The following is a 27,661-nucleotide window of genomic DNA, read 5'->3' as shown; positions in this document are numbered from 1 at the left end:
CTCAAACCCACATCCCAAAAAGGTGAGCAAAAGCCAGCCATACCAAGTGCTCAGGGCACCTGCTGCCAATGATCTGCCCTCTCCCTTGAACAAATAATGTCAGAAGATGAACACTTTCTTTAAGTAATTTCCTTTCCTCATCCCCTGCCTGCATATCTTGGTTTGTCTGTGCTCATATCACCACACAAGCCTTCAACTATTCAGGATCTCTTTAATTCATAACATGAATTAACATAATTACACTAAATACCATCATGCAGTAACTTTTTTAACACATCAAAAACAATATTTTCGTATTTTGAATGAAAAAACTGTAGACAACTCATGTCAGCAGCCAGATTAAAACAAACCAGTCTTTCTGAACAGAAGGTGCTCTTTCTAGAGAGTTGGGGTCATTCATTATCTCCAGATTTAATGAACTGCAGATTCCTCAGCTTTTGGGCAATACAATTTGACAGTTTGTAGAGGAAGATTGATTTTATTTATACACATCTATAAATAAAGGCTCCATACTGTGGCATCAGCCAGTCAGATGCATGATATAACTTCAGCATCTCTTGAAGAGAAACAGCCTGGATTTTGAGCAAGGGACTATAGTGTGGATCATTTTCTAACTCCAGGTGAAAAATGCATTTTCCCTCATCTAACAGTGGTGAAGAGGGCTGCACCTGTGAGGTAGCCCTGCCAGCACTGCCCTGTCAGGCTAGAAATGCCAAACAACTCACAGGACAGAGATGCAAAGATAGCAAAGATACAGAGTGGCAATAAATGAAAGAGAAGTGCTTTGCAAAAGTGGGACTTTGCCCTTAGTAATTAAAGGTAGCATGGATTTCACCCCAGCTCTAGCAGCTTTCCATCTACAGGGAGAAATAAGGAAAAGGAGACCAATACACAATACAATGTATTGTGTGAATTATACAATACACCTTCATAAGAATCTAAAAGTATGAGCAGAAGGAAGCTTTGAGAAATGGATAGTTTTAGCAATGCCATATCACATAAACAAAAGATATCCAGAAAAAAAAAAAGGAAAATAAAAAGGTGTTTGTGAGATGATCCAAGTGGATTTTATTCTGTTTGGGCTACAGAAAACAGGTTTCCTGACTAAGAGAATGCCTTGAACTACTTAACCACAAACAGGCCTCTTCAAAGAAGTTATGCCCTTAAAGCTATTTACACAACAGTTGTGACTCCTAACTTTCCCAGCCCTGCTTCTTCTCCAGCAACAAAACATTTTATATCCTCAGTAGCTCTTGCCCATTGCAAAGCAGTGAAAAAACTCTTGCCAAAAAGAGTCAGAAATGCAGAACCCTGAAGGAAATGAGACCTGAGACAACTGATTTAGGACTCTGCTCACCATTTTTTCCCCCTGGTTCTGGGTAGCCCAGCACAATTCCAAAGGACCATGGAGCAGTTTCACACATTGAGGAGGGGGGAAAAGAAAAGATGGTTGTTCTTTTTACAACAAGTGGTTGTTCTTTTTACCTCAGCTGTAAATCTGTGCACAACACCCAGGGCACAGCATCAATTCCAAACAAGTGCAGGCAGATATACAACGTGCTGCTTGCCCTGATCACGCCACAGAGCAGCACAAAAAAATTAAGGCTCTCTAGCAAGACATAAAAATACTCAAATCCATTGTAAGCAGGAGTTCAGTTTTAAGGAGGTCTAAACTCTCCTAACTCCAGAAAACCACACCATTACCTAGACAGAGTAAGCCCACCCACAGTCCCAAATTCCTATAGCAGATGCAAATTTCAGCTGGTAATGTGAGCATTTTTAAGCAGTGTGGTGCAAGAAGGCAAAAGACTGGTAACAAACATATTCAACTCAGCTAAAACACAATCTTTGACAAGGGCAACATGACAGTTACATCCTGGTGAGATTTTAGGGAGAATCAAAGAGGCTCTGAGGAAGCACAACTGTCCCCATGTGAACCATCCAGGAATTTGATGGTGGGCAATGATTGCTTTGCTCCAAGTCCAGCCAATCCAGATGGGCCACAAAATCTATGGGCTGTTCCATGCCATGCTTGGTGCTTTAATCCTGGATGTTGTGACAGGTTTGTACAGGAAAGCTGAGGGCTGACAGCAACTCCCTGAGCTCCTGGAAAGGATTCACACTGTGAAGAACCATAAAACCATTTGATGCCAGAAAATACAAACCACACAGACCTTGAAACCTTGCTCTCTGCTACAAGAGCTCAGGCATGCTCCAGACCACAAGTGTGAACTGAGACACTCTAGAGAGATCATTTGTCTCTTTTTGTACAGGATATTTTACTAGGTCTCTCTGAGTTCCCTAGTAGGGAAGGCAGATGTAGTCAAGGCTGAAATTATGCATCCTTTAGCATTTGCCATGAATAATTTGGCTCAATCACAAGAAGAGTTTTTTGTCTCTCCCAGAAAGTGTACTGGTTTTCCTTTGTGGCACTGCTTGACTACATCATCTGCAAGAATGAAAGCAGGATGCCCAATCAAGTACCAAACAAAACCACTAACATTTACAATTCAAACTCTGATCAACCAGTTTCAGTTGTGAAAATTCAACTGTAGTTCAAAAAAACCAAACCAAAACACACACAGGGGAAAGGAAAAAAAAAAGTCAGCCAAACTTAAAAAACTCTGAATCCACCAGAAGATAGTTTAAGAGATGAACTAGTAAAACAAGAACGAAACAAAACACACCACAATTCAGCACAAACAGCAACCTAGCTAAAGGCAGGGAACACTGACATTGCTTTTTCAAAGCAGTGACTATTATGGCTGGTACCTCTGAGGATGAAACAGAGCAAGCTCTCCAGTGCTTTGACCTCCAGCAGGTCATGTTCACAAGTCAGTGACCTTAGAGCCAAGCTGGCATTCCCAATGCCCACAACAATGGATCTAATTACTTCAACCAACAAGCATTAAAAGGCACATGCAGCACATACAGCTCACATTGCTCTGGTAATTCCAATACATGGATCCACAGACAGAGGAGAGAACAGCACCTTTGCCATCTCTGGATGCTGCTGTGCTCTGCTCAACTTTCCTTACACATTTTGGCTTCCACATTTCTTTCCCTGGTGTTTCCCTGTTTGGAGACTCTTCACCCAAACTCAAACCATAATGGGACTGAATAAAGTGATTCAATACCTATTTGCTTTGTCATTCTTCCCACCATTATTCACTGTAATTCCTCAAACTTGGCTAAGGCAAAATACCATTTTGTTCTTCTTTCAATTGCAGATGCACAGATCCAGGCGCTTGGTGAAAAAATAAACTTGTTTCCTTACATAGCACTTTTGAATTTGCTGAATAACCTAGCAGGTCAAATAATTTATTTTGAGAAGAAACAAAATCCTTCAGTAAGTACACTGCTGAAGTAGAAGAGTTCAAAGGGGATCAACAGCATTGTATAAAAGGCAAATTGAAATAAAAATCTACAAGATCCAACAATAGCTACCAAATACCCCATCCCCAAGGTCTTTTGGGGAACAGCTGGGACCAAATCTCAATGAAAACCCCTTCACAAGTACCAGCACCCTCTACCCTGTCCCACTGGGTGGGGATGGGCTTTGCCTGCCTCCCTGGGAGGCCTAAGGCCATCACCAAACCTGGCAGCCCTGGGGGCTCCCATCCTTGTACCCCAGCTCCTGCACTGCCAGGAATGACTGCCACCAAAATCCTCTGCTCTCCTCAGACAGACAGAGCTGTGCTCAGTGGCTCCCAAGGGGCAGAGGAGCTGTGCTGACCTGAAAGGTGAGCTGGGTATTGCAGTTTAATGTGGCTGCTAATCAGGAAGCTTTCCATGCCTACTTAGTAAATGTCCCTATTTACTTTAAATGAAACTGTGTTAGAAGAGCCAAAACAAAAATAGCTGTCCAGAGTAAAGCAGACAAAGCTAACTGTGAAAGTGATACTGCTGCAGAAAAATAGGATGTAGCCCGTTTTGCAAGGTTGCTAAATTATGTATTACTAAGAGTGGCACACAGTCACCTATTAATACATCTAGAGCCCTTTGTTACCCTATTATCAATAACAAACCTCCTGCACTATTTTGGGAAATGACCTTTCTCCACAGCCCGGTGTAGCACGAGCCAGGAACCTCCTGAGCTGTAATTCCAGCTCTGCCATTGACTTGCTGCATGGTGAGGGAAAGCTGCTGTAACCTCCCAGGTGCTGTTTCTTTTTCCGTAAAGCTGCAGTGACACTGGCCTCCCTCTCAGCTCAGTGGAGTGCCTTACTAAGTTCAAATATTTGAGCAGAGCTTTGGGGATGCAAAATGCCAGATCAGTGTGACACATTGCTGCAGCTGCTTAAGGATATTAACAGTGCAGAAATTCAGCTGCAGCTGGAAGAACATATTGTGCAGAGCTCCAAGGTTCTCTTTTCACAGGTGAGAATTTATAGCCACCAGCTTTAGACTACAAATCACCACCCAGTAACCTGTCAATGTTTTCAAGTCAGAGTTTCTTTCTCAACTCACAAGAAAGAAAATCTCAGTGCTTGGTCCCACCTACATGGCAGCAGGATTCAGGGTAATGTTAACAACCCACATGATGGTAAAGGACACACCTAAAATAACAGCACACAGGGACCACAGGATGAGAATTACTGGGACGAGAGGAACACACAGCAGATACTCAGTTTATGCAGCCTGGGACATTCAAATGTCAAAAAAAAAAAAAGCTGGGTTATAGGAAGTTCCAGAGATTGAAAAAATAGAGCAGAGAGACTGGAGACTGTAACAACACCAGCTCTTTCTCTCTCTCTAAATAAATAAAAGTCATGACTAAATGAAGTCATTCTGAAAACATGACTTATTTCATATTTCATTTGCTCTGGCAGAATATTCCCAGGCTTAACCCCCTCAAGCTGCTGGAACAGGTGGAAAGCACTACCAAAATACAGGAACATGCATAAGCATGCAGAGAAACTATAGGAAGGCTACATTCCCAACTTAGGAAAAAAAACAGTCATGTAACTCTTTTCCAAGGGGCAGAGATCAATTCGTTTTCCACACCTCATTTCTCTCCTGTGTTGTTACAAAAGATACCATCAGTATTTTAGAGTTGTCTAATAACTCTAATAATTTAACCAACAGTTTCCAAATAAAATTTACTTTGTGGCTTGAAACCCACCCTGCTAGAGGAAATTCCATTTCAATTCCATTGTAATTGACATCACAACTCAAATTCCTAAATCTGCATCCCTAGTTCTTCAGAAATGAAGAGACTTTCACAGCCTGGAAGATTTAACCTGAAAGCCACACCACCACACCCATATTTACATTAGGAAGTTCCCAGCGTGAGCACTACTGTTCCATCAGGATGATCCTCAAATGCCCTTTAAAAACTCCTTAACTATTACTTAAAAGCCCTTTGTTTTACAGACAGAGAGCAATACATTTGGCATGGAAGTTTAGGCACGACATGGTTCGAGTTTAGAAGTATTAAATTACAGCAGCTATTGAAATCCATGTTTGAATTTAATATTTAATATGTCTCTACTGACAGATTTCATTTGCTCATCCTAATTAACAGTGCCCAGAGATTGCTTTTTCACCTTCCTCAGACTGAGCCGTGGCCAAACGTCAGCCCTGAGGTGGGGCACAGGCATCCCTAAGGCAGCAGCGGTGCCGAGCGCTGCCATACAGCACCATCTAAGGGCTCTCCATAAGTACTGCCGAGGGGATGTATGGAATGACACCTATGGATCGGCTCCTGGATGCTCCCAGCCATCCCAGCATACACCACTGGCACCACAGCACAACTCTCTGAGCAACTGTTTCCTCTCTGAGTCGCTGCCTCTGATTCATCAGGAATCATCTGGAAAAGGAAGTTACTGAGAAGCTACCCGAGGAATAATTTTCAGAATAACAAGATTCTGTCCTCAGCAGCAATTTGTTTCTTTCTCTGGCAATCTCTTGGCACGCAGACAAGGTGGCTTGTTACAAACACTCTAGATTAAGCACAGGAAGAGAAAATATTATAGGTTCAAGATTTAGAAACTGAAAAACAAGGGTAGCTTTAATTCTATCCAGCTCGTGCAGTAAGTAAATCTCTATTTCAGCTAATTTCTTATTTCAGCTAATTTCTATTTCCAGTCTTGCTCATAAAAATATCTTCTTCTGGAGTGGTTTTGTGATGCAATCTACATAAGGAAATACCACACTAACCTGAAGATCCACTTAGTCCAGCCTTAATCTCAAGGAACACCCAATAAAGAAAAAAAAAACTATGAAAATAAAAGTGTTCAAACTGTCCCACAGAAATGCCCTTGCATGTTAGATGTTCGCTAAGGTTCAATGTTCAAAAATGTTAGATGAGAGCTATTCAGACAAGACTAGTTTACAAGATCTGTGCCTGTCTCCACAGCTGCTTTCTGAGATGAAAGAATTGGCAATGGGCCAGACAAGATTATTTTAATTATCCCAGTTTCCCTCTGATATTTCCTGTCTCGTTGCATATGAACTTTACCACCCTAAAAAAGGAAAACTGACCTGCCTAGCAGGACAAACCTCAGGCAGCCTTTATTCTAGAACCTTATTCCGTCACGTGTAGGCACATGCTCCACTGCTGACCTCTCCTGACCTCAGGGTGTGTTGAAGCAGCAGCATTTCTAACATGGAAGGAATTGTGAGTGGTAAAAATGAGTGTCTGGAGCAGCGTCTCCAGCTAAACTGAAAGCCACATGCAACGCCAAGACATGAAACTGGGACTTCCAACACATCATAATTCAAAATAACTCTTTAATGTCACTACAGAAATAAAGCATTAAGTGGCTTTTAGTCAAACTAGTGCTGTACAGTAGCCATGCTCTGCTCCATTGCTGCAGGTGTGGAAATGACAGTACTAAAGAGGCCCACATTAAAGACTCTTTCATTTCTAAGAATGACACATTCTAATGGATAGTGAAAAGGAAAAGTGAAGGACAACAATATTTGAAGGTTGAAACACTAATTTTCAAATCTAATCAGTTTCTATTGCCACTGCACACAGAAAGAACCAGTCAGGTTATACATGCTGCATCGTACCACTCATAAACAACAGAAAAGGGTCTTTTTATTTTTACTGAAACTGTTTCTAAAAGCTTATTGATCTTCCCCACTTCTCCTGTAAATCAGAAGTCAAGAACATTACTTCAGTCTCTTCTTTTGAGTCCTGCAGATATCAGATATTAGCAGCTGTTGTTCAGTGAAGACAGACAAATCATACTCACAGCTCAAAATAAAGAAATCCTGTTTGGGTGAACACAATTTGCTCTGTTCATCAAGCAAGGGCATGAAAAGTCATTCCTCTCAGCCTCAGATAGCAGTCAGAATTTCCAGGTAGATAATTTTGTTAAGATTCATGCAATATAAATAAAAAATAAAAAACCAAAAACCCCCACTATTTGCAACATAATTCCCATTCCCTTTTGCTGACTATTTTACTTGAGCTCTGTCAGATACCATGCACTTGCCATGCTTTTGACATGGCATCTAGGGCAGAAGCCAGTTTTTTATGAGCTGCCTGTTCTACAATGAACACATGATCTATCTGATCTCAGTTTTGCAGTTACAGCAATATTAGTCCTCTCCATGAATTTTACAAAATTGGGATAGCTGAACAGGAGAGCTTCTCTTTAAACTTCAGAAGAGGAGGGACACCAGAGCATAAAAGGCTTGTGCAACACATGCTGACTTTTTAACACATTGACCTGTAGTGCTCTGAAAAGCCACCAATGAATAGAGGGGAGAAGTCAGTGCTGGAGGTGACAAGATGGAAAGGAGAAAACCACCACACTGACAAGGTACAGTGACCTAGTGCCCATGAGCATAAAAGTGGCTCAGGATAACAACATTTCTGGCAGAAAAAGTATACAAATACTCAGCTGTTTCTTACTCAGATCTGGGTGTAAAAGACAAGCACATGAGCAAGAGCAAAAGCTCCTGGTCTAAGCTTCTGATGTGGTAAGGCACATTAAATTTTGCAGCTTCTGGTGTCACTAAAGAGCCTTTGTCCAGTCAGACTAACAATTTACAGTTTAGACTTAAGGTGAAACAAGTAACTTATTCCTTGCTCTTATTTTACAGGCTTTGCCAGATGTGATCAGATAAAGGCACACATTCAGTGCAGACCCTCAATCATTTTCAACCACGTTCAGTATCACTTCTGGTTCAGTTTGTGAAATCCCTTCTAAAAGACATAAACCAAGAAATTCTTAGCACCCTAATTTCCCTTTCCTCTAAGGATTATTATGTCTACTTTGAAATACTAGGAAAGCTTCTCTAAATAAGAATAGACCTTACTGTGATGAAGTCGTTCTCCTTCCATGAGAGGAGGGTCTGACATCACGGTCTGGGAACCAGCTTAGCTCCTTTTCCTGAAAAGAGGCAGGATACATCTTAGTATAGTTGACTCGTCCCTGTATTTCCCATCCTTCAAATCTTCCTAGGACGGTGCCTGCTTTCTTCTAAATGTTTGATGAGAGAGAGAGAAAGAGGAGTAAAGGGCAAAGGTAACCAAGAGGTCAAGAAGAGATGCTTTCCCTCAGCCACTGCTAACAAGGCACAGCACAGGAGTTTCACACGGCTTCAGAAACCCTTGTTCCCCGCTGGTGAGCTCCGTCCAAGCCCAGGTTCACCGAGGTCACAGCAAAAGAAAAGGTTGTACTTCTGTTGATCAACGCTGCTAAGCAACAAGTCATAAAAACCACCATCACCCTTGTCTTCTGCTGGTTGCAATTAGAGAACTACAAACAGGATCACAGATTCAGGGCCAGGAGAAAACCTTCAGCAGAGTGAGTGTGCACTGCTCCCAGCCACACAGCTCGTGCAGCAACTTCTCATTAGACACACGCCAGCATCCCCAGCCATTGCAGCCTGCACAGGGCAGGTCAGCCCAGGCCTCTGAAGCTGTAATAGCCTTTGGCTTCTCACAGGTTGTAATCTTTAGGTTGTAGTGGGCACTTTCAGTTGAAGAAACAAAGCAGAAGTGTTGTCAGCCCCTGATTAAGTTCATGAATATTTGAGTCATGGTAAAAGGTGCATAACTAAAGCTTTTATAGGCTACGCTAACAGTGGAAGGGATGTAAGAAGAAATGAAGACATAGTGACACAGAGCAGGAACTGACTTTGCCACACTATTTTAAGGAAGAACACAGCAATCTTATCATGCATTCTGAAAGGTGAAGCTTTTAAGTTGTTTCAAGTAAACAATCTTTTACTCAAACTACAAGAACTTCTAACTGTTCCCCACTTCGAGCACAATTACAAACAAACCCACCTAGTGCCAAGGACAAGCATCACAGGGTCCCATGCAACACACAAATCCAAAAGATAGGAACAGGCGTTGAATTTATAATTTTTGTAAGCCTCACACAGCAAACACTGTCAGTCACATCAGTTTCTGTGGTTTCACAGTGAATTATCCAAGATAATTCTTATGCTCCCATGGGATGAAAAATAGAGAAAAACATGCATTTCTCTTGCTGCTCCATAATGTACCTTCTCCAGACAATGACATGAATGTCAGTCCCTCTTCTCCTTCCTTGTTCATCAGCTGAACCTTACTTTAGTATGACAGGAGGGAACAGAGTATGTCTGTCATCCTTCCAAGTATGTACTCTAATTGCTTCTGAGTTTTTAATTTTGAAACTTTTATTCTCAATTTACAAATGTTCCATTATGAGGGGGGGTGGCTACTTTTAAATAAACTGTAAGAATATGACTGTGGAGCAGCTGAACTGGTTTTTTGGAAGAGGAATCCTGTTGCTAGTCAGTCTGTGCACTGATGACTGTCCAGCTCTTCAGGGGAACACACTAATGTTTCCTTGAATACATTCTTTACCAACTTTTGGTCAATCTTTCATCAAATCATAAACGTTTTAGAACAGTCCAGCAGAAATCGTTACAGAAGCACTAAACTCTGTAAAAACATTTTTCTCATTTTAACTCATGGAGTATGTTACTTATTGACTGTGCATCCAAGGGGGAGCAACAGAGCACTCTGAAAAGGAAAATAAAAGGGAAATAAGAATGTTTGCACCAGTACAGAGCAAGTCAGTAATTGAATCTTGCCACATTACAAAAGAAAACTTTAGGAAGGGAACTACATACAGTTAAAAAAAAAAAGTTCCTTTGTATTCTTCAGCTTTACTCAACTCCCATGCCCCAAAATCTCAAACAGCCAACACATTGCAGATTTCACAAATAAGCAATATATGTGAGGAGGACATAAAGGCTGAAGCAGCATGCACAACAGGAAGTAATGCATTTGCAGAAGGCAAGGGCAGATTAGATATCAAAGGAAAGTTTTTTATTACTTAAAGCAGGACATTACAACAGAACAGTAGTCAAGAAGGGGTCACTGGGTCCTGTCACTGAAAACAGAGAGATTAGATATGAAAGGAATAAGTCACACTAAGAGCATGAACTTGCTAAGAGCATTTTTTCAACCTTAAGTAACGTGGCTGTAAATATACGTGGGGCTCAGAGTAAAGACTATTGAACTGTGACCCTTACACTCGCTGACCTGTTTCAGAGTCCTGGGTAAATCACTTGATCTCACCACACTTGTTTTTGCCAGCTGTGAAACACCAGCAATGTCTATTACACAGGGACCTGGGGAAAAGTTTCACACTTACAGACAAATGCAAGACTTTGTAGAAAATGACTTTGTGTATCTAAACAGTTTATTCCTTACCTCCCTAACTCATTTGTCTACCAGTTTGTCATGCCTCCAGCTACAAACCTCCTCTTGCTATTGGCTTCTCATGAAGTTATATTATTTTCCCATACTATTCTGCAATAGCTGTGGGTTTAAGCGTTAACATGAGAGCAGCTTGACAACTCCAGAAACTAAGAATATGTCAACATCCTACTCAACAGATTTGTTTACTATCTTTTTTCAGAAACCTGTTTACTTGAATAACAATATTTTAATGCATTTTAGCCAAGTTAATCCCACAGAGCTAAAAATTATGAGCTGGAAACATTCTTCCCTATCTTGGGACATAGTGGATTGTTTATGGAGTTGTAGCTGACCAGCTGAAGCTCTGCAGTCCTTCTGAAGACAATTCATCTGCTCAGCCCACAAGAACATGAACAAAACTGCACAATAAACTGAGCAGCAGCTGACTCCAAAACACATCACAGCAAAATTTTACAGGCTGTAAAACAAACTATTTCATTACCACATGGAAGGGTCAGTTCATAGTTTGCACAGGACAGCTTTTCAGTTTGGTAGGGGAATCACTGAAAAACAAAACAGGGACCCTCATTTACTGTTCCATTTCCAGGCTCCTTTCAATATAAGGATATTTCTCCATCTACTGAAGCATGAGGCATAATTGAACACATAAAGAAGGCAAATCAGATTTTCATCTAATGCTCTGCTTTAAAAGGAAAATGCAGTTTGAAGAACCTGCTTAAGCCATTGTACTTCTGCTAAGAGTTCATTTGTAAATTAACAATATTATAAAAGAAGCAACAAAATGAGAAAATAATGATAGCCCATGGCTTGAGTGGATCAGTAGATCTGCATCCAGAAAATAAATACTGGAGAGGCTGTAAAACATATTCTGCTTGAGCAGGTGTCATTTAAACAAAGCTGCAGGTTCTGGTTTACTTGCTTGGTAGCTCATGTATGACAGACAAGGAAAACAGCAGTCCTGACAGAAGCAATGACCATAATAAGGGTTTGATCTAACAGATAAACACAAATGAGGTCACCTCAAAAACTGCCACCTGAAACAAAGGGACTATCAAAAAATTGAGAACTCACTGGTTAAAATGCTGCTGCTCTCATTAACTCGTTCCCCACCTATCATTTCTTCTACCAGGTATCATAAAATACAGTCAAGTATTTCAAGCTGAAAGGACTCAAAGGATACAAGAAGTTGCTTTTGGGTCAGGGCACTCTCTGTCATATTCAATAGAGGCTGTTTAAATAAAAAAGAAACTGCAAGCACTGCATTTCTCTCACAATTCAGCATGGTCATAACCAAGTCACTGTGCTTCTGCCACTCCATACATTCCTTCAGCTGCCTCTTTGTAACTGTTTGCAACAATCCCAAACTAGTGATCAAGAAACAGGAGTAAGAGGTCAGAAGTTCTGATAATTTAGGTGATGGAAACCACTACCACCAGCTACCCCTGTGCAAACTTTCTTACCAAAGAAATGCCCCAGCTATATGGCCCCCAAAACACCACAATGCCCTTCCTTAGTGTTTCACTGCAAACAGTGCCAAGCAGGCAAAAGTTGGGATCACCATGTAACAACTGGGACAAGAGGAATGAAGAGGAAAAAATATTTTGAGGGGAAAAAAAAAACCCTGAACAAAACCAAACACCATGAAGGCAAAAAGAGGATTTAAGTAACCCAATTCACTGCCATACTGGAATTGGGTTGCCAGAAGCCAAACAGGTGATATTGAGCTAAAGTTACCATACCTTTTATGTACATATCCAGAAAATCAAAACTGTGGAAATTATCACTTCCAATACATGTCCTTAAAAATTAATTTATCTAAGTACCAACAGGCTCACAAACTCTCATGTTTTACTGTCAGATCTCCAAAAATCAGCTCTTTTTACATTTAGTGGGTACCAGATGAGCTCAGCCTTCTAGATCATGGATCAGGAAAATGTTTCCTCCAGATTTTTCTCAAGGGAAAATAGAAAATAAAAGTGCTTTTGGTTGGAAGCAGTCCTGTCTTCTGCAAGAGATAAAGAAAAATACCAAACATGACTGGCCATTTTGTTTGAATCCAAAAAATGTAAGTCAGATCAGAAAACCACAAAACATTATTTTTAGAGACAAATTATTCTAGTATAAAGACATTTGCTATTAAAACATCATGGGTAACATTTGTCCAATCTGATGTCTGCATGTAAAAAAAAGTCTAACTACATTCTGCTTTTTAATAAAACATCTATTTTGAAACCAGGATGGTTAAAATTCCCTTCTCCTACTGTACAGTGTGTAATAACTAACTACAACTTCCAAAGAGGGACCAAACACCACTATGTTCTATTTATATGCATACAATTTATTTAAAACTAAGGCTGTGGTCTGGTGCTGTCAGGCAGTGCAATGTTCTTGCTGTCACTCAAGGTGAGGAAAGAAAATGCAATCCATTCTGGCAACAGCTGCTGCTATATCAGAATGGAAAGCTGCAGTGTCAACTGCTCTGAGATGACCCCACAACCAGAATCCAACCCTGCACCACCACAAACCTCGCTCTCCTGCCCTCCCCAAACCCAATCATTTTACATGGGCATCCAGTTTTTATCAACAGATCTAAGGCATGTAGAAATAGAAGATCTGGAAGTTTATTTTTTTCCAATAGTGTGTAGTAGTCTCTTAGTGAGTATTTAGATTTGTCACGATCACTGCATATACAGAATCCACCAGAATTCTTCTGCAGAGTACTGGATAGGTTTTCTATTCATTTCCGCTGCAGCAAAACATCAGAATCCACACATAGAAAAGATGCATTTAATGTTCACATGTTTTACATAAAGCACTCATCAAGAGCAGAGTACAAACAATGCCTAGAGACCATCTTTGAATGCCTTCAGCAGCACGTCTGCTGCCAGCCCAGGAGACAAGACCCCTGTAAGAACCTTTTCCTCCAGAAGGGGGATCTTATCCTTGACGGCCAGGTGAGTGCGGAAGTGCTGCAGCATGTTCTCCTGGATGAGGTTCCACATCCACACCTTCTGCTGCCGGCGCCGCTTGGCCAGCAGCTCGCCGCTGCTGAGCATGAGGTCGCGGAACTCGGCCATTTTATCCCACATCTCCGAGATGCCCTCGCCGGTCTTGGCGGAGATGCGCATGACCTGGGGGGTTCAGGGAATGGCCAAAGCCAAGTTACCTGCTGGCCTCCAGGCTGCCAGGACTGCACCAGGCAGATTGCATGGAAATCAAGAAATGTCTGAGGGAAGCTTCCTTCAGTACGTGCTTCACGAATCCCTAAGCATTTCTGTGCCTTCCCCCCTAACCCCCACAAAAATCTGGGATTCTACTAACTAGAAGTAGATCCTGAGATCCATACTATTTGGGATATTTGTCCAGCTGCTTGTTCTGATAATCATTTTTAGTAAGTCCTTCAGCTAAGAGGCACATTATTGCTCTTTTACTTAAATGTAGAGTTAAGTGCATATTCTGGTAGCTATTCTTTTGCACTTAAAATATGCCAGAAACAAGGTATTTTAATTTTTTTTTTAATCTTTGCTTTCCAGACCAGGATTTAATTTTGCCAATAATATTTCAGAAATCCAGCACAATCTTTCAAATTGAACAGCCTGGGTTGTTTGTTTTTTTTTAAAAAAGCTTCTCCCCTTTTCCATACTTAGAAAAGAAAGGCTAATCCTCAGGCAGCCCAGCTGATTTAAACTCAGCTTAATGGGTCAATTTCAACACCAGGGTAGAACAAACCTCCTTTACAGATAGTTTATTTATAAAGGCAGTGAGAGTGTTTGTGCTTATTCCATATACACACATTAAAAACTAGTACTGAATCTTCTTAAAAATCCACCAAAAACCCTTTAGTAGATAAAATACAGCATTAAAACTGAAGACCTACAGGATAAGAATTCCCATTATCTAGCCATTTTTATTATGTGAGAAACTAAAAAAAAATTAAAACCATAAAGAAAACACACGAAGTAGTGAAAGAGCAAAGATAATCACAAGCTTCAGAGTTATAAGAGAGGGAGAAGTAGATTAAGGGACATTTTTAGGTATGCACAGTTTACAAAAAAGCAAACAAAGTTTGCACCACTCCTGATGTCAGTAATAGCTCTGCTAGTGCAGAGATTGCAGCTCAGGGCAGAAATCCTAGGGAGGAGGACTGGTTTTGCAGTGTTTCATGTGGCATACCTCCAGATCAGAGGTGACAGCAGCAATTCCCTCTCCAGCACACTGAGACTGATCAACCAACTGCAATTTTTAAAAAGAGCCCAAGGGACACTAGGACAGCTGGGTGAGAAGATACCAATCTTAACTCATTCAGCACATTTTCTGGGGGGAAAAAATACAAAAAACCCCCAAAGACATCTCCAAAACCCAAACAAAACCAAACCAGGCCCAAAGAGCCCCACAAAACACAGGGAAGTCCACAAACCTTTGGCCTCCAAACCTTGGAACGCTTGCGAAGCAGCTTCATGGCACTGACATACTCAGCCTGGATCCTCCGGGCAGGCACAACCAAATCACCATCAGCCTTGTTGATAGCAACCAGGTCTGCCATCTCAATGATGCCCCGCTTGATGCCCTAAATGCAGCAGGGACAGAAATCAGGAGTACCCAGAGGGGCTGTGACATGCTGATTCAGCACAAAAAGCAGGTCAAAATGATTTGGTAGCTTCTGGTTTTCTCCCCAAAAATATATTTAACTAGTAAACATGTCAAAGTTAAGCTACGGAGCATCAAAATTTTACATCCTAATACTTTTAAAATCAAAAAGGGAGCTTAATTGTGCAGTAAGTGGATGACACTGAAAATACTTAATAATAACAGTATAATGGACAAAACACTATTGATAGGGAGTTTCTGCACAGATACTACATGCTGAATTTTAGTTTCTCTTTCTAGTCCCAGGTAGTAACCAATAAGAGAAACTGAAAAATACCTGTAATTCATCTCCACCCGCAGGTGGTAGCAGTAATATAAACATATCAACCATATCAGCCACAGCAAATTCTGACTGGCCCACACCTAAAAAATTAAATTCAGAATTTACCATTTACTACAAACTTTCAGTCACATTAATAACAGTAATTGTGACAGATCCCAGCACTGCCCCATGAACAAATCCCACTAACAAAACAAAGAGAACAGAAAACACAAGTTTAGTAAAAGCCACACAGGACTAGAAAACAAGACAGAATGAGCATTTGTGTTCAACCAGTGACCATGTACGAAAACATGGGCAAAATCAAGGCAGGGATATGCAATTATTAGCACAGCTTATTTTCATGTCACAACAGGACAATCAAAGCAAACCCTAAGCACATACCTACTGTTTCCACGAGAACAACATCATAGCCTCCTCCTTCACAGAGCAGAATGGCTTCATTTGTGGTCCTTGTCACACCTCCCAGTGTCCCACTGGTTGGAGATGGTCTGATGTATGCATTCATGTCTCTTGACAGCTCAGTCATCCGTGTTTTATCACCCAGTAGGGAACCTTAATGTTAAATAATTTCAGAAGTGCAATACAGACAAACTGCCCCTTCTCCCTCCTCCCACCAATAAATGAGTGAGGAAAGACAGATCTCTCATACAAAGTCAGTCAAATAAGAATATCCTAGTTATAGCTGCTCAACACTTAGCTGAGGACTAGGAAGCTACTGTCTAGTTCTTCTACTTCTCAGAAGCTGGAAAGGCCTGACAGGCAGACCTTACTGCTACCAAACATGAAGAATTTGTGCTAGGTCAGAATGAATTCTACAACTCCTGAATGTTTTTTATAAGCCCACACACATCAGGCCACACAGCTGATTCTTGTCTGCTCCTGCCCAAAGGGACAAATCTCTGCATCATGATTCTGACACATCTTGGTGCTGGATGTTTTGTTTTAAGAGAGCTGACATGTGTCCCTGCCTTCCTTCTACTCAAACAAACTGCAAATCACATTCAGCGAGATCTACACACTCAGTGCACACTCCAAAAGATGAGAGATGATCAATTCTTGCAACTGCTGCAGTCTTGCTGCCACATTTTGCTACTCTACTGATGCATCCTGAAGGCATGCATCAAAGAACACAGTCCATCTTAGCTCCATCTCATTGCAATGCTCTAGTTATTTCTTTATAAATAGTTACACACCTCTAACAGCACAGAAGCTGGAAAAATTAATGATGCTGCCTGGCAGCTGCTCCTTATGGAAAAATCAAAATTAAGATTGTATTATTTGTATCAGAGATACCAAGAATCAGGCATGCTCAGCTTGTAATTTCCCTACAATTTTTTATTGGAGAGTTACAGATCACAGCCTGTCATCAGTAATCCTGCACAACTTCAAAAAAATTCAAATTTAGAAAAATAAATTGTAAGGCAACATTTGAACACTGGAAAACAGGAAATCTGAAGGAACTACAACACTGATACATACTTTCCAATTTTGTTCCACATAGGAAAAAAATATGAAAACGTGATTTCTTTTACATTCTACTGGAAAAAAAAATGAAAATTTGATTTCTTTTACATTTTACTGTTATAGGCACCAAATTTTCTTCCACTTGGCTCAAAGAGATACTTCAGTAGTTGACAAGGTATTAGAAACTTGACTCAAACTTTAATTCACACTCACCACCACTTGTACTAGAGGAAGGGTCTACAGCCAACACAGACACTTTGTGGTTTCTTTCTGTAAGCATCTTCCCAAAGCATTCTATGAAGGTCGACTTTCCAGCACCAGGAGGACCAGACAACCCTAAATAATCACATTAGGAAGAAAAAAAATTTTGTTAGTCAAATAAATAATATATCTCATGAATACCATCAACATCCAGTTGATAACAATTCATACTTTAACACAGCATCACAACAAAAGCAAACAAAAGCTATGCCAAAACAAAATAGGAGACTGGCAACACAGCAGCACTTCACCACCCCTCATCCTATTGACACCAACATAACATTGGGTTTATCCACATCTATTTCTTCCCCTCCAAATAAAATTACTTGTACTGTATGACTTATCCTTCAGAACTTTCAAAATGTTATATATTAGAACTGGATTTTTCAGATTTACTACAAAAGAAACACTCCAAAAGGAAAAGCAAGCCTGTACCTTGAAGAGCTGTTCTTTCCAAAAAAAGAGGCCATTTATTTGCATGTCAAAGCTCACAAACTAAGATTAGCACCAAACTTCTCTCACTCCCATGTCCCAGTTCTTGTTCTTACTACCTTTGTACAGACAGGAGAGATGACAGCTGGGCATGACACGTTAGCAGTCCTTCTCTTTGTAAGGGAAAAATATTTTACAGCTTCCAGGAGACGCAGGTTCAAGTCTCCTTCAGCTGAAAATCAGGCTACTTAATAGAGGGTCGTAAAACAGGAAGGGGCATGTTTTTCCTTCTGTAGACTAAAAAAGGGATTCAGGAAGTGTCCAAAAAACACCTTTAGGAAAAGACCAGGTGTGCTCGAACACATCTTTCCCTAAGTGTGGATAACATCTGCATCAATCTGCAAACTAATGAATGTTTCACCTTATAATGGTTACACAACCGACCCTGAATAACACACTCCCAAGAAGCCATGATAATTTCTAAAGCATTTTCAAAAGCATTTTTCATCTCAAACTACAATTTCACTGGACAACAGAAGTAATCTAGATTGGTTACCAACCACAAAAAAATAGCAATCCAAGACTACAGACCACAAACAACAGTGATAATAAAAGGTGAGGACAGTAATTATATGTAACCAACTACTAGACAAGACATAAAAGGACTAACCCACTCTAAAGGCAAGTGGCTTTCCTTGATTTAACTTTTCTTGTTCCCTGTGGTAGGATAATACCTTCTGAAGGAGCACCTGGGCTACTTTCTTCTTCCTACTCTGAGTTGACTCTATGAGTGTAATGGATTCGGCTAAGCAGGCTCTGTGGCCCTGGATTAGCCCCTGGTAAAGTCTGTCTATGAGTCTCTGCTCCCGGTCAGAAAGCTCCTCTGCTTGCAGCTCAGGGGCTGCCTGCTGGCACAGCTCTCTCCTCAAAGTGTTTGATGAACAAATCCATTTTGTGTGACAGCGATGTGCTGGCCCAGGAGACTCAAGGCCCAGGAAATCTGCTCGGGAAGTGAAGCCAAAGTTCATGAAGTAAGTTCTGGAGAAATAACAACGAGGGAATCTCAGCAGCAAACAGGGGATCTTCATCTTGTTATGAACGAAAAATACCAGAGTTGTCAGTTCACTTCTGTTTGCAGACACCCTAAAGAGAAGGAAAAACATTTTTACTTTCCTCACAGCACTTGTGAGGACTCAAATTAAGTTTATGTACACTCCTGATCATCAGCTTTGATTTTATCTGTACCCGCTGCCTTGAAAAAAATGACCATCCCCTTTTCCTGTCAAACAGACCCAATAAAAACACGCTGTAGAATCAAAAGCACAGCATCTCTTTATTATCATACTTCATAAATGAAAATATCAAAAAAGTGCTTTTAAATAAGCCTCTGAGAGCACACACAGCACACTACAAATCCAGGACCACTCAATCCTTACGCTTATGGAAATGGTGGTACATTCTAGTTTGACGGGCTATTTTTAGTACTGGTTTTAACAACTATTCGGGACGAGGGCGTACTGGCACTTATTTCCATCAGAAAGAGAAAAAAGGGGGGATGGAAGAGAGTTCAGACACAAGAACATTTAGAAATAAACAGGAGGAGCTGAAGCCTCCCCGAGGCGCCCGGGCGGCCCCAGCCCCGCTCCCGCTCCGCCGCCTCAGCCCGGGGCGGCCGCTGAGGGGAGGAGGGCAGGGAAAAGCCGCCATTCCCGGCCGATCCCCGCCATTCCCGGCCGCTGCCCGCCATTCCCGGCACCTACCGGAGCCGCCCCGCTCCGCCCCGGGAAGTGACGCCCTCAGGCTGAGCCGGAACCCGCTGCCCCGCAGGGAAAGGGCCGGGAGAGGAGGGTTCCGAAGGGCCAGGAGCTACCCCGCCATTGCTCGGGCCTCCCAGAGCGAGGGGTCAAGGCCTCAGGGCTCGGGTCTGGCCATTCCACGTGTACGCCAACTTCCATGGCCGTGGAGTCACAGTGTCCCTGCCCTGGCCTTACAGTGATGGATGTTGCAAATCATCTTTTCCCTCCTGATTTAGAGGTATCCGCTCTGAATCCGTGCATGGCGATTTGCTGGTCCTCCCCCTTCGTTTCATACACCAGGAAGGGAGAAGAAATGCTTAAATCCCCACATGTGCTTATTAAATCACGTTTATTTTCAGTCTTATTAAACCTCCTCTTCAAATTTAGTTTCCTGTCGTGGAATGTCGGATTATTGTGAGGCGGGGTTTGTTTTGCTTCCCTTTTTTTTTTTTTTTTATTAATTCTCCAGTCATCTCACAACCCTTTTTCTGCCTGTCTTCTTGTTAAAGCACACAGATTTATTTCCAGTGAATGTAAACACAGAATCCAGTGGCTGAGCTGTTCCCAGTGCCTTGCACGGTCCTGCAAAGACTTTTTCACAGTGCCATCACACACATCACATCACACACAGTGAAAGCGACAGACTATTAAATAGCAGGAGTTTTGTTCTGAACTGCTGAATGCACAATTTAATCTCAGTGCTGTTATTCTGGTCCAGAAGTTGATGATATACAGAGAACTGAACACTTCAGGGCTAAGAAAATATGCAATTTTGTGTGCCCATCAGCATGGGGTGAAATCACTGCAGAAAGAGACAACAAGTTCCATTTTGAAATAGCCTTGTAAGGTTTTTCTCTTTAACCAGGTCTTTATTCACCAGTTAGCCTGGATCACTATAATCTCTTCATTAACAAGCTTTCTAAGGCTCTCTGTTTCAAGTGCTGTACTTATACCTAGGTAGCACATCCCCACTACTATTTTAATAGCAGTAGAAACAACAAAAAAACCATTCTACTTCTGCTTAATTTATCCTTCAGTTTATGCCCCTTTGTGTTCTCCCAAATGGAATACTTTTGTCAGTAACCTTGATGAACAGGCATGGAAAACTGCATATTTCATCAGTGCTGAAGAGGAGAGGGGATTGCCCAGTTCTCTATGATAACCTTGTGGACCGGAATAATAGGAGTGAGATTGAAGTGTGCACTCAGCAGTTCAGAACAAAACTGCTGCTCTTTTATACAGCCCACCAGCTGTACTGCCAATCTGATATGGCCACAAACAGGCATGAATGTGCTGTAGAGTCATCTCCCTGCAAGAACTGTTTTCAAGACTTTGCTCACTGGGGAGGTCTGGAACTCCAAATTGCTCAAGTCATCCTCTTTTTTTATTCCCCTTTCCCCCCAACTCTGTTATTCGACAAGTTTGCTTTTCACCAGTCAGAGGCTACAGTCTCCAAATGCCAGATATGAGAGGAAGACTTCCTATTGCCTTGTCAGTTATATACACCCTTTCTTTCCATAGTCTTTCATATATCAGGGATTATATAGGTCTGCTAGAACTATGTGCACTTCTACGACTTCTGATTTCCTTTTACTATAACCTCATCCAAAATAGGCAAAATACACCCTTATAGGCTGGATCATATCTAGAGTCTTCTTAATCTACATCCTGCCATGCTATACAGTGTTCTTGTGTTTCTCCTATGGTCTTGTAATATATGCAACCAAAGAGGGAGGTTTTTGGTTGTTATTACACACAGCCCGATAAATTTTGGGCAGACTCACTGTATTTGTGCTTTCTAATCTCCAACATACAGATTTCTCTTGGCTTTTGTATTCTTTATCTATTCATTATTAATTTACTTAACATTGTTGCTCAGCTATTCAGGAGGGTAATTCAGTAGCTTTCTGCATCAGGCTCCATTTCTCCTTTTTCTTAAAAATTATCTTTCAAATTTGGGGTAGGGAAGTGTGTTTGTGAATTTGGGTTTTTTTTAATTTCAAATTTAACTCATATTCTGTGTTCTCTTTTCTTCTTTTCCCCAAGGGTGTCAGAAGAATAAAAATGCATCACCCCATAGTTATTCCATCAGTCTTCAAACTTCTCCAAGATTTAAGAAAATTATCTGGTTTAACCTCCTTGCTGCAAATTTATCCCAGTGTTAAAGAAAAGGGTACTGCTGGTAACTCATGAAATAGCAGTCTTCCTTCTGAGCCAATACTAAATCAAACACCCTGTAAAGTGTTATAAATATTGTGCCATGAGCTAAAGGTGCAGGGAGGCACAGACATTCAAGCAAAATGTGCAACCAAATCCAGATCATTACAAAAGAATCGAAAAAGATCCTTCTGTAACTTCTCACAGCAGGAATAGTACTAACAGTAGAACATGCCAAATTCAACCATGCAAATTTACATTCCGTCTAACTGGCTTCCCCTTGCAGTTTTATTTGGATTAACTCCTTCTTTCTTTCTTTCCCTGGCAACACTGATTTCCTTGCTCTGTTCACCTCCTCTTTAAGAAAATCCAAAGTAATCTTTGTGCACATAATTAATACAGTGATATTTAATATCATCATAGACAGTTCCCTACAGCAATACACTGTAAAGGCCAGTACAAAACCACAGTCCCTGCCATGGTAGAAACTGAAACTACAGTGGTGTCCAAATGACCATTTGCCCTTTATTGCAGAAGGCACCCTCAATTCATTTCAGTTAACACAGAAGCAGAGAAGTTTGATCCAACCACCTCTTTACAGCAAAACACAAAGCAAGGTAACTGCTGATTACAGCCTTCCTTTCAAGAAGAAAGGCTAAGTTTTTCAAGGACAGTCTTAGCACTCTAGACAAAATATACCTCCTGCCTTATCTTAGAAGATAATTGGACACCTGAAATGAAATAACTAGAAAGCATATTCATAGCTGAAAGTTTGCCTGTTGAAATGCAACTTGAGCCCAGGCCTCAGATCTGCAGTTACAAGATTTCCTCAGGCAAGAAAATACCAGAAAAAAAGGCCAAAAGCTCTGCAACTGCTACTCCAACAGGTGTTTGCTGACTGTGAGCATCCCAAGGTTTTTCTACAAAGGCCAGGACAGAGCAGCAGGACAGCTGCCTGGCTAGGTGTGGAGAAAACAGCCTTTCCACAGCTTCCCAGGACCAGCCGTCTACACAGGAGGACAACTCCACGGCTGAGCAGATTCTCTGTACCTGTGCTGGTGAGGAATCACAAGGCTGTCAGGGCTGCTGGAGCTTGAAAGCCTGGAAAAGGAAATTTGCTCTTTGAGCTTTGGCTGAGATCGACAAGAGAGCATCTGAAGAAAGCAGAAAGAAAAATTATCTTAAATAATTATGGTTTGTATTTGTGTACATTTTTATAAACAAGGCAGCTGAAGTTTCTTCACAAAACCTTAGAGCAGTGACTTTGGTGTTTCCTTGTTGGTATGAACTGAGCAGTGATTGCACATTAGTGAGAAATGACATCACCCATTACAGGAAAATTTTCTACTGCTTATGCACAAGTTTTTTAGTTGTTAATGATGCACTGCCTGATGTGAAATGATTTTTAAAGGGGACAGATAAAACCATCTTTTCTGTAAAAAAGGAAAGAAATTTACTATATAGGCAAAACCCCCAAACATTATTCCTATACTACTACTGGTTGTAAAAGCCATTTAAATAATGTTCTCCAAGACCAGTTCATTGTTAAAATTATAAACCTGGAAGAGAAAGTCACTTGCCAGTAAAATAATGTTTCTTTTTCTTTCAATTAAAAAAGTATTTAAAAACTTGGCTTAAAGAGTATGTTTTTCTCCATGGCCACCAATGACTCATGATATCAAAATATTTCTCATGTAGTTCATTATTACACAGCTAAAAAGGAAATCATGAATTGCCTCTTCCTGTTTTTTTTTTTTTAAATACAGCAATGAAACCATACTAAGCATATTTGTAAACATAAAAAATATAACACAATCTGACACCTGACTTTGCTGAGACACCCTCATTCCCAGACACTTTTTGCTTAAGGAAAGGCCTAATTGGTTGCAGTTTTTAAGTTCTGTAGTTGCCAAAAACTCAAGCTGGAAGTCTCTGTTGTGCTTGCTTACTCTCCAACATGCCCACAAAAGCAAGCCTTTGGTCTTACAATCCAAAATTGTGTGCAAGCTAAATGTCCCATTTTTCCAGGCAGCTGTAGCAGATGGGTGTGAAAAGGACAAAAAGGGAAGATTCTGCTAGGATTCAATGTTGTATGATCAACCCATCCAGAAACAGAGCACAGCAGCATTCTGAAAGGCTGACTGACTCAGAAAGGGCTTGCTAAAAAGCCTGTTGGATCATACTGTGTGCCATTGCTTTACACCACAAAGTAAACAAACACCTTCATGTAAGCACCCCCTACATTTACAAAGCTTAGCCTAATGATACAAAATATTGTACCACAGAATTCAGGTGAAAGAAGAATCCTTAAATAAGACAAAAAGGGAAGCAAGAAACTCTGATGTCCAAGCAACAAACACCACTGCAGTCATAACTGATGCAGTTGCATGGGGAAAATTAGCATGGAGCATATGGAAAATAGTCAAATATTTGTTTTGAGGACCAGCTAATAGAGGTCCAGTAGGGAAATTTGGAATCTTTTTGTTCAGAAGTTGGTATTTTCATCTAATTGCTTTGCCAACCAGGTCCATGTTTAGAAAAGAATTCTACATTCAAGCAGCAACGCCATCTCAATATATCATTATATTATGCTGCAAGAATCAAAGATGAACACCTGCACTTCCCCGCCACTGGAAGTTAGCCATTCATTTGTTCTCTGAAAATTTATGTTTATCTTTAGTGCAGAGAGTAGAACTGAGAAATAATTCCTGCGACTCTCGCCATGAGGCTTCCCTTACCACTTCTGGCCAGAAGGGGAAGCTAGCGCTATGCGGCTGAGTCCCACAGCCCGTATGGACTCTGAACACACGGGAATTCAGGTCACCATCACCATCGAAAATCTGCCCTGTTTGGCCACGGCAGAGTTTAACTACCTGAGGAACTTAAATATACTGAACATTTATTGAGAGTGCATCCTTCAGAGTGTAAAATACAAAAGGCTCTCTGCAAGCATGTGTTCCATCTCAGTTTGGAAAATTACTCACAGAACACCAGAAGCAAGTGGCTGTAACCCTGTTTAGGAGCCCCTTACAGCGAGTTTCTGACTTCCCAGCAGGATTTTCCTGCTGCCCTATCTCTGGTCACTGCAGCAAGTCATGAATCTCTGGGTAACATAAGGCTTGCATAGGAATGTCATCTTATTTCCCCACCTAAACCAGAAACAAAATACAAGGCATACATTTTAACCAGAATTCTGCTACTGTGTTAAGACACCTGCTCAGAGTATCAGTGTGGGAAACAAACAGAAAACTTTATCGGACACATATGGATGTTGCCTTGTTGCATTAATATTAAAGGTTTTTTATTGTTTATAATGAAGACAAGAAATCTGCAGTGCTCACAGCTCAGATGGCTTGTGATTATCAGCATCCTTCGTCCTTTTCAGAGCAGATTCAACTGAATTTTAGTATGGAAGGGGATAGACTGAGGGGTTGTTTTTTTTTTTTTCCGATCAGCTATTCCGTTTCAGTTTCTCAGCATTGAAAACTCAGCTGTTTATTTGACTTAAGCTAATCTATCAGACATGTTAGATGGCTCTTTCCACAGGGCTGCAGAAAGAAACAGCAGCAGTGAGATGCCAAAAACTGCAAGTAGGTCTGTCCAAAATTTCTAGTTTTGTATCTATCTGCATGTCTCTAGTCTGGCCTAGACTCAGGCTTTCTGCCATTTCTGGAAAGAAACTTCCAGGAATACTTCACTTCTAGGAACTTCCAGGAATGCTCTCCCTTGCTTAGCTAGAGGCAGACTATTCAAATTGTCAGTGGATGAAACATTAAAAAAATGGACATGGGAAGTCTTGACTACAAGTCTGGGTTACACACACACACACAGACACACAAACACCATCCCTTGTCCCTGTTAGCCATTTATTCCAAGAGAACATATCCCTGGTGCTACCTTCTTCTCATGAAGCAAGACAGATACTAAAACAAATGCTGAGTATGTCAATGAGCGTGCAGTCACCAATAGTGGAGGTGTGACAAAAGGCCTTACAAGCCCATTAGTTTTTAAAAATAATCTAAAAGGATGGATTAAGCAAAAAATTGATAGTGTTGATTTAAAGGTATTCTAGGAGGCCTCCTATGTTGCAGTCTCTCCCCATCACCATCCCTCTCTGCTGCTAACTTCTTGTATGGACTTATTCTAAAAAAGACAGAATAAGTGGAGACTGAAAGGATTAAAACAGCAGTTACTTGCAAAATTAGATGTTTCTTGAAGGGAAGGGATATGGATTTTGTCTTCTTATATTTCATACTGAACACTGAAGAAGCTATAAAGAATTTTCTGCTAACATCAAAAAATGCAAGAAAATTACAGCTCAAGTCAGAGCTCTCAGCTCTTACTCCATGTTTCAGAATCACATGTCAATGACATTTCACCTTCCCAGTGCTCCTGTTCTAGTGAAGGAAAAGTATGCAGTCATTCAAATCCATACTTCCTTTAGCTGGTGCTCTGGAAAAACATTTCATATTTTCAAGTGTCATGATCTACCCATCTAGTTGTGGGAAGCATAAAAATTCTGATATCATCTCCTTAGAGTGCATCCATTCTTGTAACTAAGTCTATGAAAAGAATAAAGGTGGCATCAACAATCTGTTTTAATAACAGTGTTTGTATCATTTCCAATTACACGAGTAACACTTCTCCAAAGTCATTAGTGCCCTGCCATTATAGCTGTCACTGCTTCTTCAGTCTTGCTGCTCTGAGAGCAAAGACTCTGTGGGTTCCTGTTAGGAATATTGATAAGCTTCAGGGAAAGCTCTTTCCCAGATGGTCTTGTATGAGGCATTCATACTCCAGCATTCCCAATGATGGCTAAATGCTCATATAGAACACACTCCTGAGCAGAAAGTGAGGTTTGTTACTAGGATGGCTGTGCAAATCAATGCATTTTTTAGCTGCAACTCATCCTTAACTACACAGGCATATGGAACAAGGAGAAGAGAGGGAAAATAGTTTCGCCAGCTTTATATTAAATCACTATGTCTCAGTAGGTAGGAAAATATATTTGGGTGAGAAAGGCATCCTCAATATCTCTGATAGAATTCAGCTCTTCAAAGTTCAGAGCAAGCCCTAAACACAGCACACAGCAGGAAAGCATCAAGAAGACCTTTGCTATGCCTAGTATGCATTTTTCTAACCTGCCATTGACAATCTCCAATGACCAACTCTCCAAAACCTATCCAAATAACTTCTTAGTGTTTAATATCTTAACTGACACAAATCTCTTCTCCCTGCCCCTAGTATTAGACTCAATTTTATTCTGTGCCGTTTAAGACTGCTATTTCTTGTCCTATTCTCTGCAAAGCAGAGAAAAGGAATTTAACTCTTCTTCTCCAGAGTAGCTACCTACACATGCTTCAAAACCTCCAGGTTTGACCCTTTCAGTTAATTTTAAAGCACATTTTATTTACCATGATGTTTTAGAACAAAACTTAGCGAGCAGGCAGTTTCCTCGCTTGATTCTGCCACCATGCACACAAACACTCCTGCATTAGTTACTGATGACTGCAGTGTCTCAGAGGCTCCGACAGCAGGGCAGCAAGTAATTCAGCAAAGGTTACTTCTGCAAACCCTTTGGTCAGCTTTTCTGGAAGAAGACTACAAATACCTAATGCTAGTTATCTAACCACATACTTTCTTAATGAATGCATTCTAAATAACAAAGACCACATTTTAAAGTCTGACCTGTAAAAGAAAACTCTTTTTGTTCCTTGTGATCTAAGAAAAAGATGACAGCACATCCATTTTTTTCCATTGAAATAAGACAAAATTAAAAAAAAACCCACCCAACTTTTGCCTCCTCACTTTAAGGCAATTTTTTAAAACAGTAACTCTCAGATGCTTCTTGGATAAATGTTTTAACTCTTATTTAAGAAAGAACAGTAAATACTTCGCAAACAAGCAAACAACAGTTTTAAGAGTTTTAGTGTTAAAAGG

General features: G+C 40.8%; 1 protein-coding gene across 4 annotated transcripts in view; it reads right to left on the bottom strand.

Annotated features, from left to right (window-relative positions):
- Positions 1-27,661, bottom strand: part of MMAA (metabolism of cobalamin associated A) — a 41,903-nt gene that overhangs the window by 6,313 nt on the left and 7,929 nt on the right. For 2 of the 4 annotated variants that reach the window (XR_004060721.1, XR_004060720.1), the window contains exons 2-7: positions 18,439-18,911; positions 17,289-17,411; positions 15,993-16,163; positions 15,606-15,691; positions 15,099-15,248; positions 8,273-8,351 (exon numbers count right to left, since the gene is read on the bottom strand). Coding sequence is in view for 2 of the 4 variants with exons in the window: in XM_030948369.1 (XP_030804229.1) it covers positions 13,525-13,812; positions 15,099-15,248; positions 15,606-15,691; positions 15,993-16,163; positions 17,289-17,411; positions 18,439-18,911 (1,291 nt within the window). In the remaining 2 variants the exon portion in view is untranslated. Of the gene's footprint in view, positions 1-8,272; positions 8,352-12,868; positions 13,813-15,098; positions 15,249-15,605; positions 15,692-15,992; positions 16,164-17,288; positions 17,412-18,438; positions 18,912-19,528; positions 20,033-27,661 lie in introns of those variants that run through there. The other 2 variants (XM_030948370.1, XM_030948369.1) reach the window with 2 other exon arrangements.

Source organism: Camarhynchus parvulus, chromosome 4 (assembly GCF_901933205.1).
Source record: "Camarhynchus parvulus chromosome 4, STF_HiC, whole genome shotgun sequence".
Classification (NCBI taxonomy): domain Eukaryota; kingdom Metazoa; phylum Chordata; class Aves; order Passeriformes; family Thraupidae; genus Camarhynchus; species Camarhynchus parvulus.
Note: the sequence above shows the minus strand (reverse complement) of the source record. Positions and strands in the feature narration are given on the sequence as shown.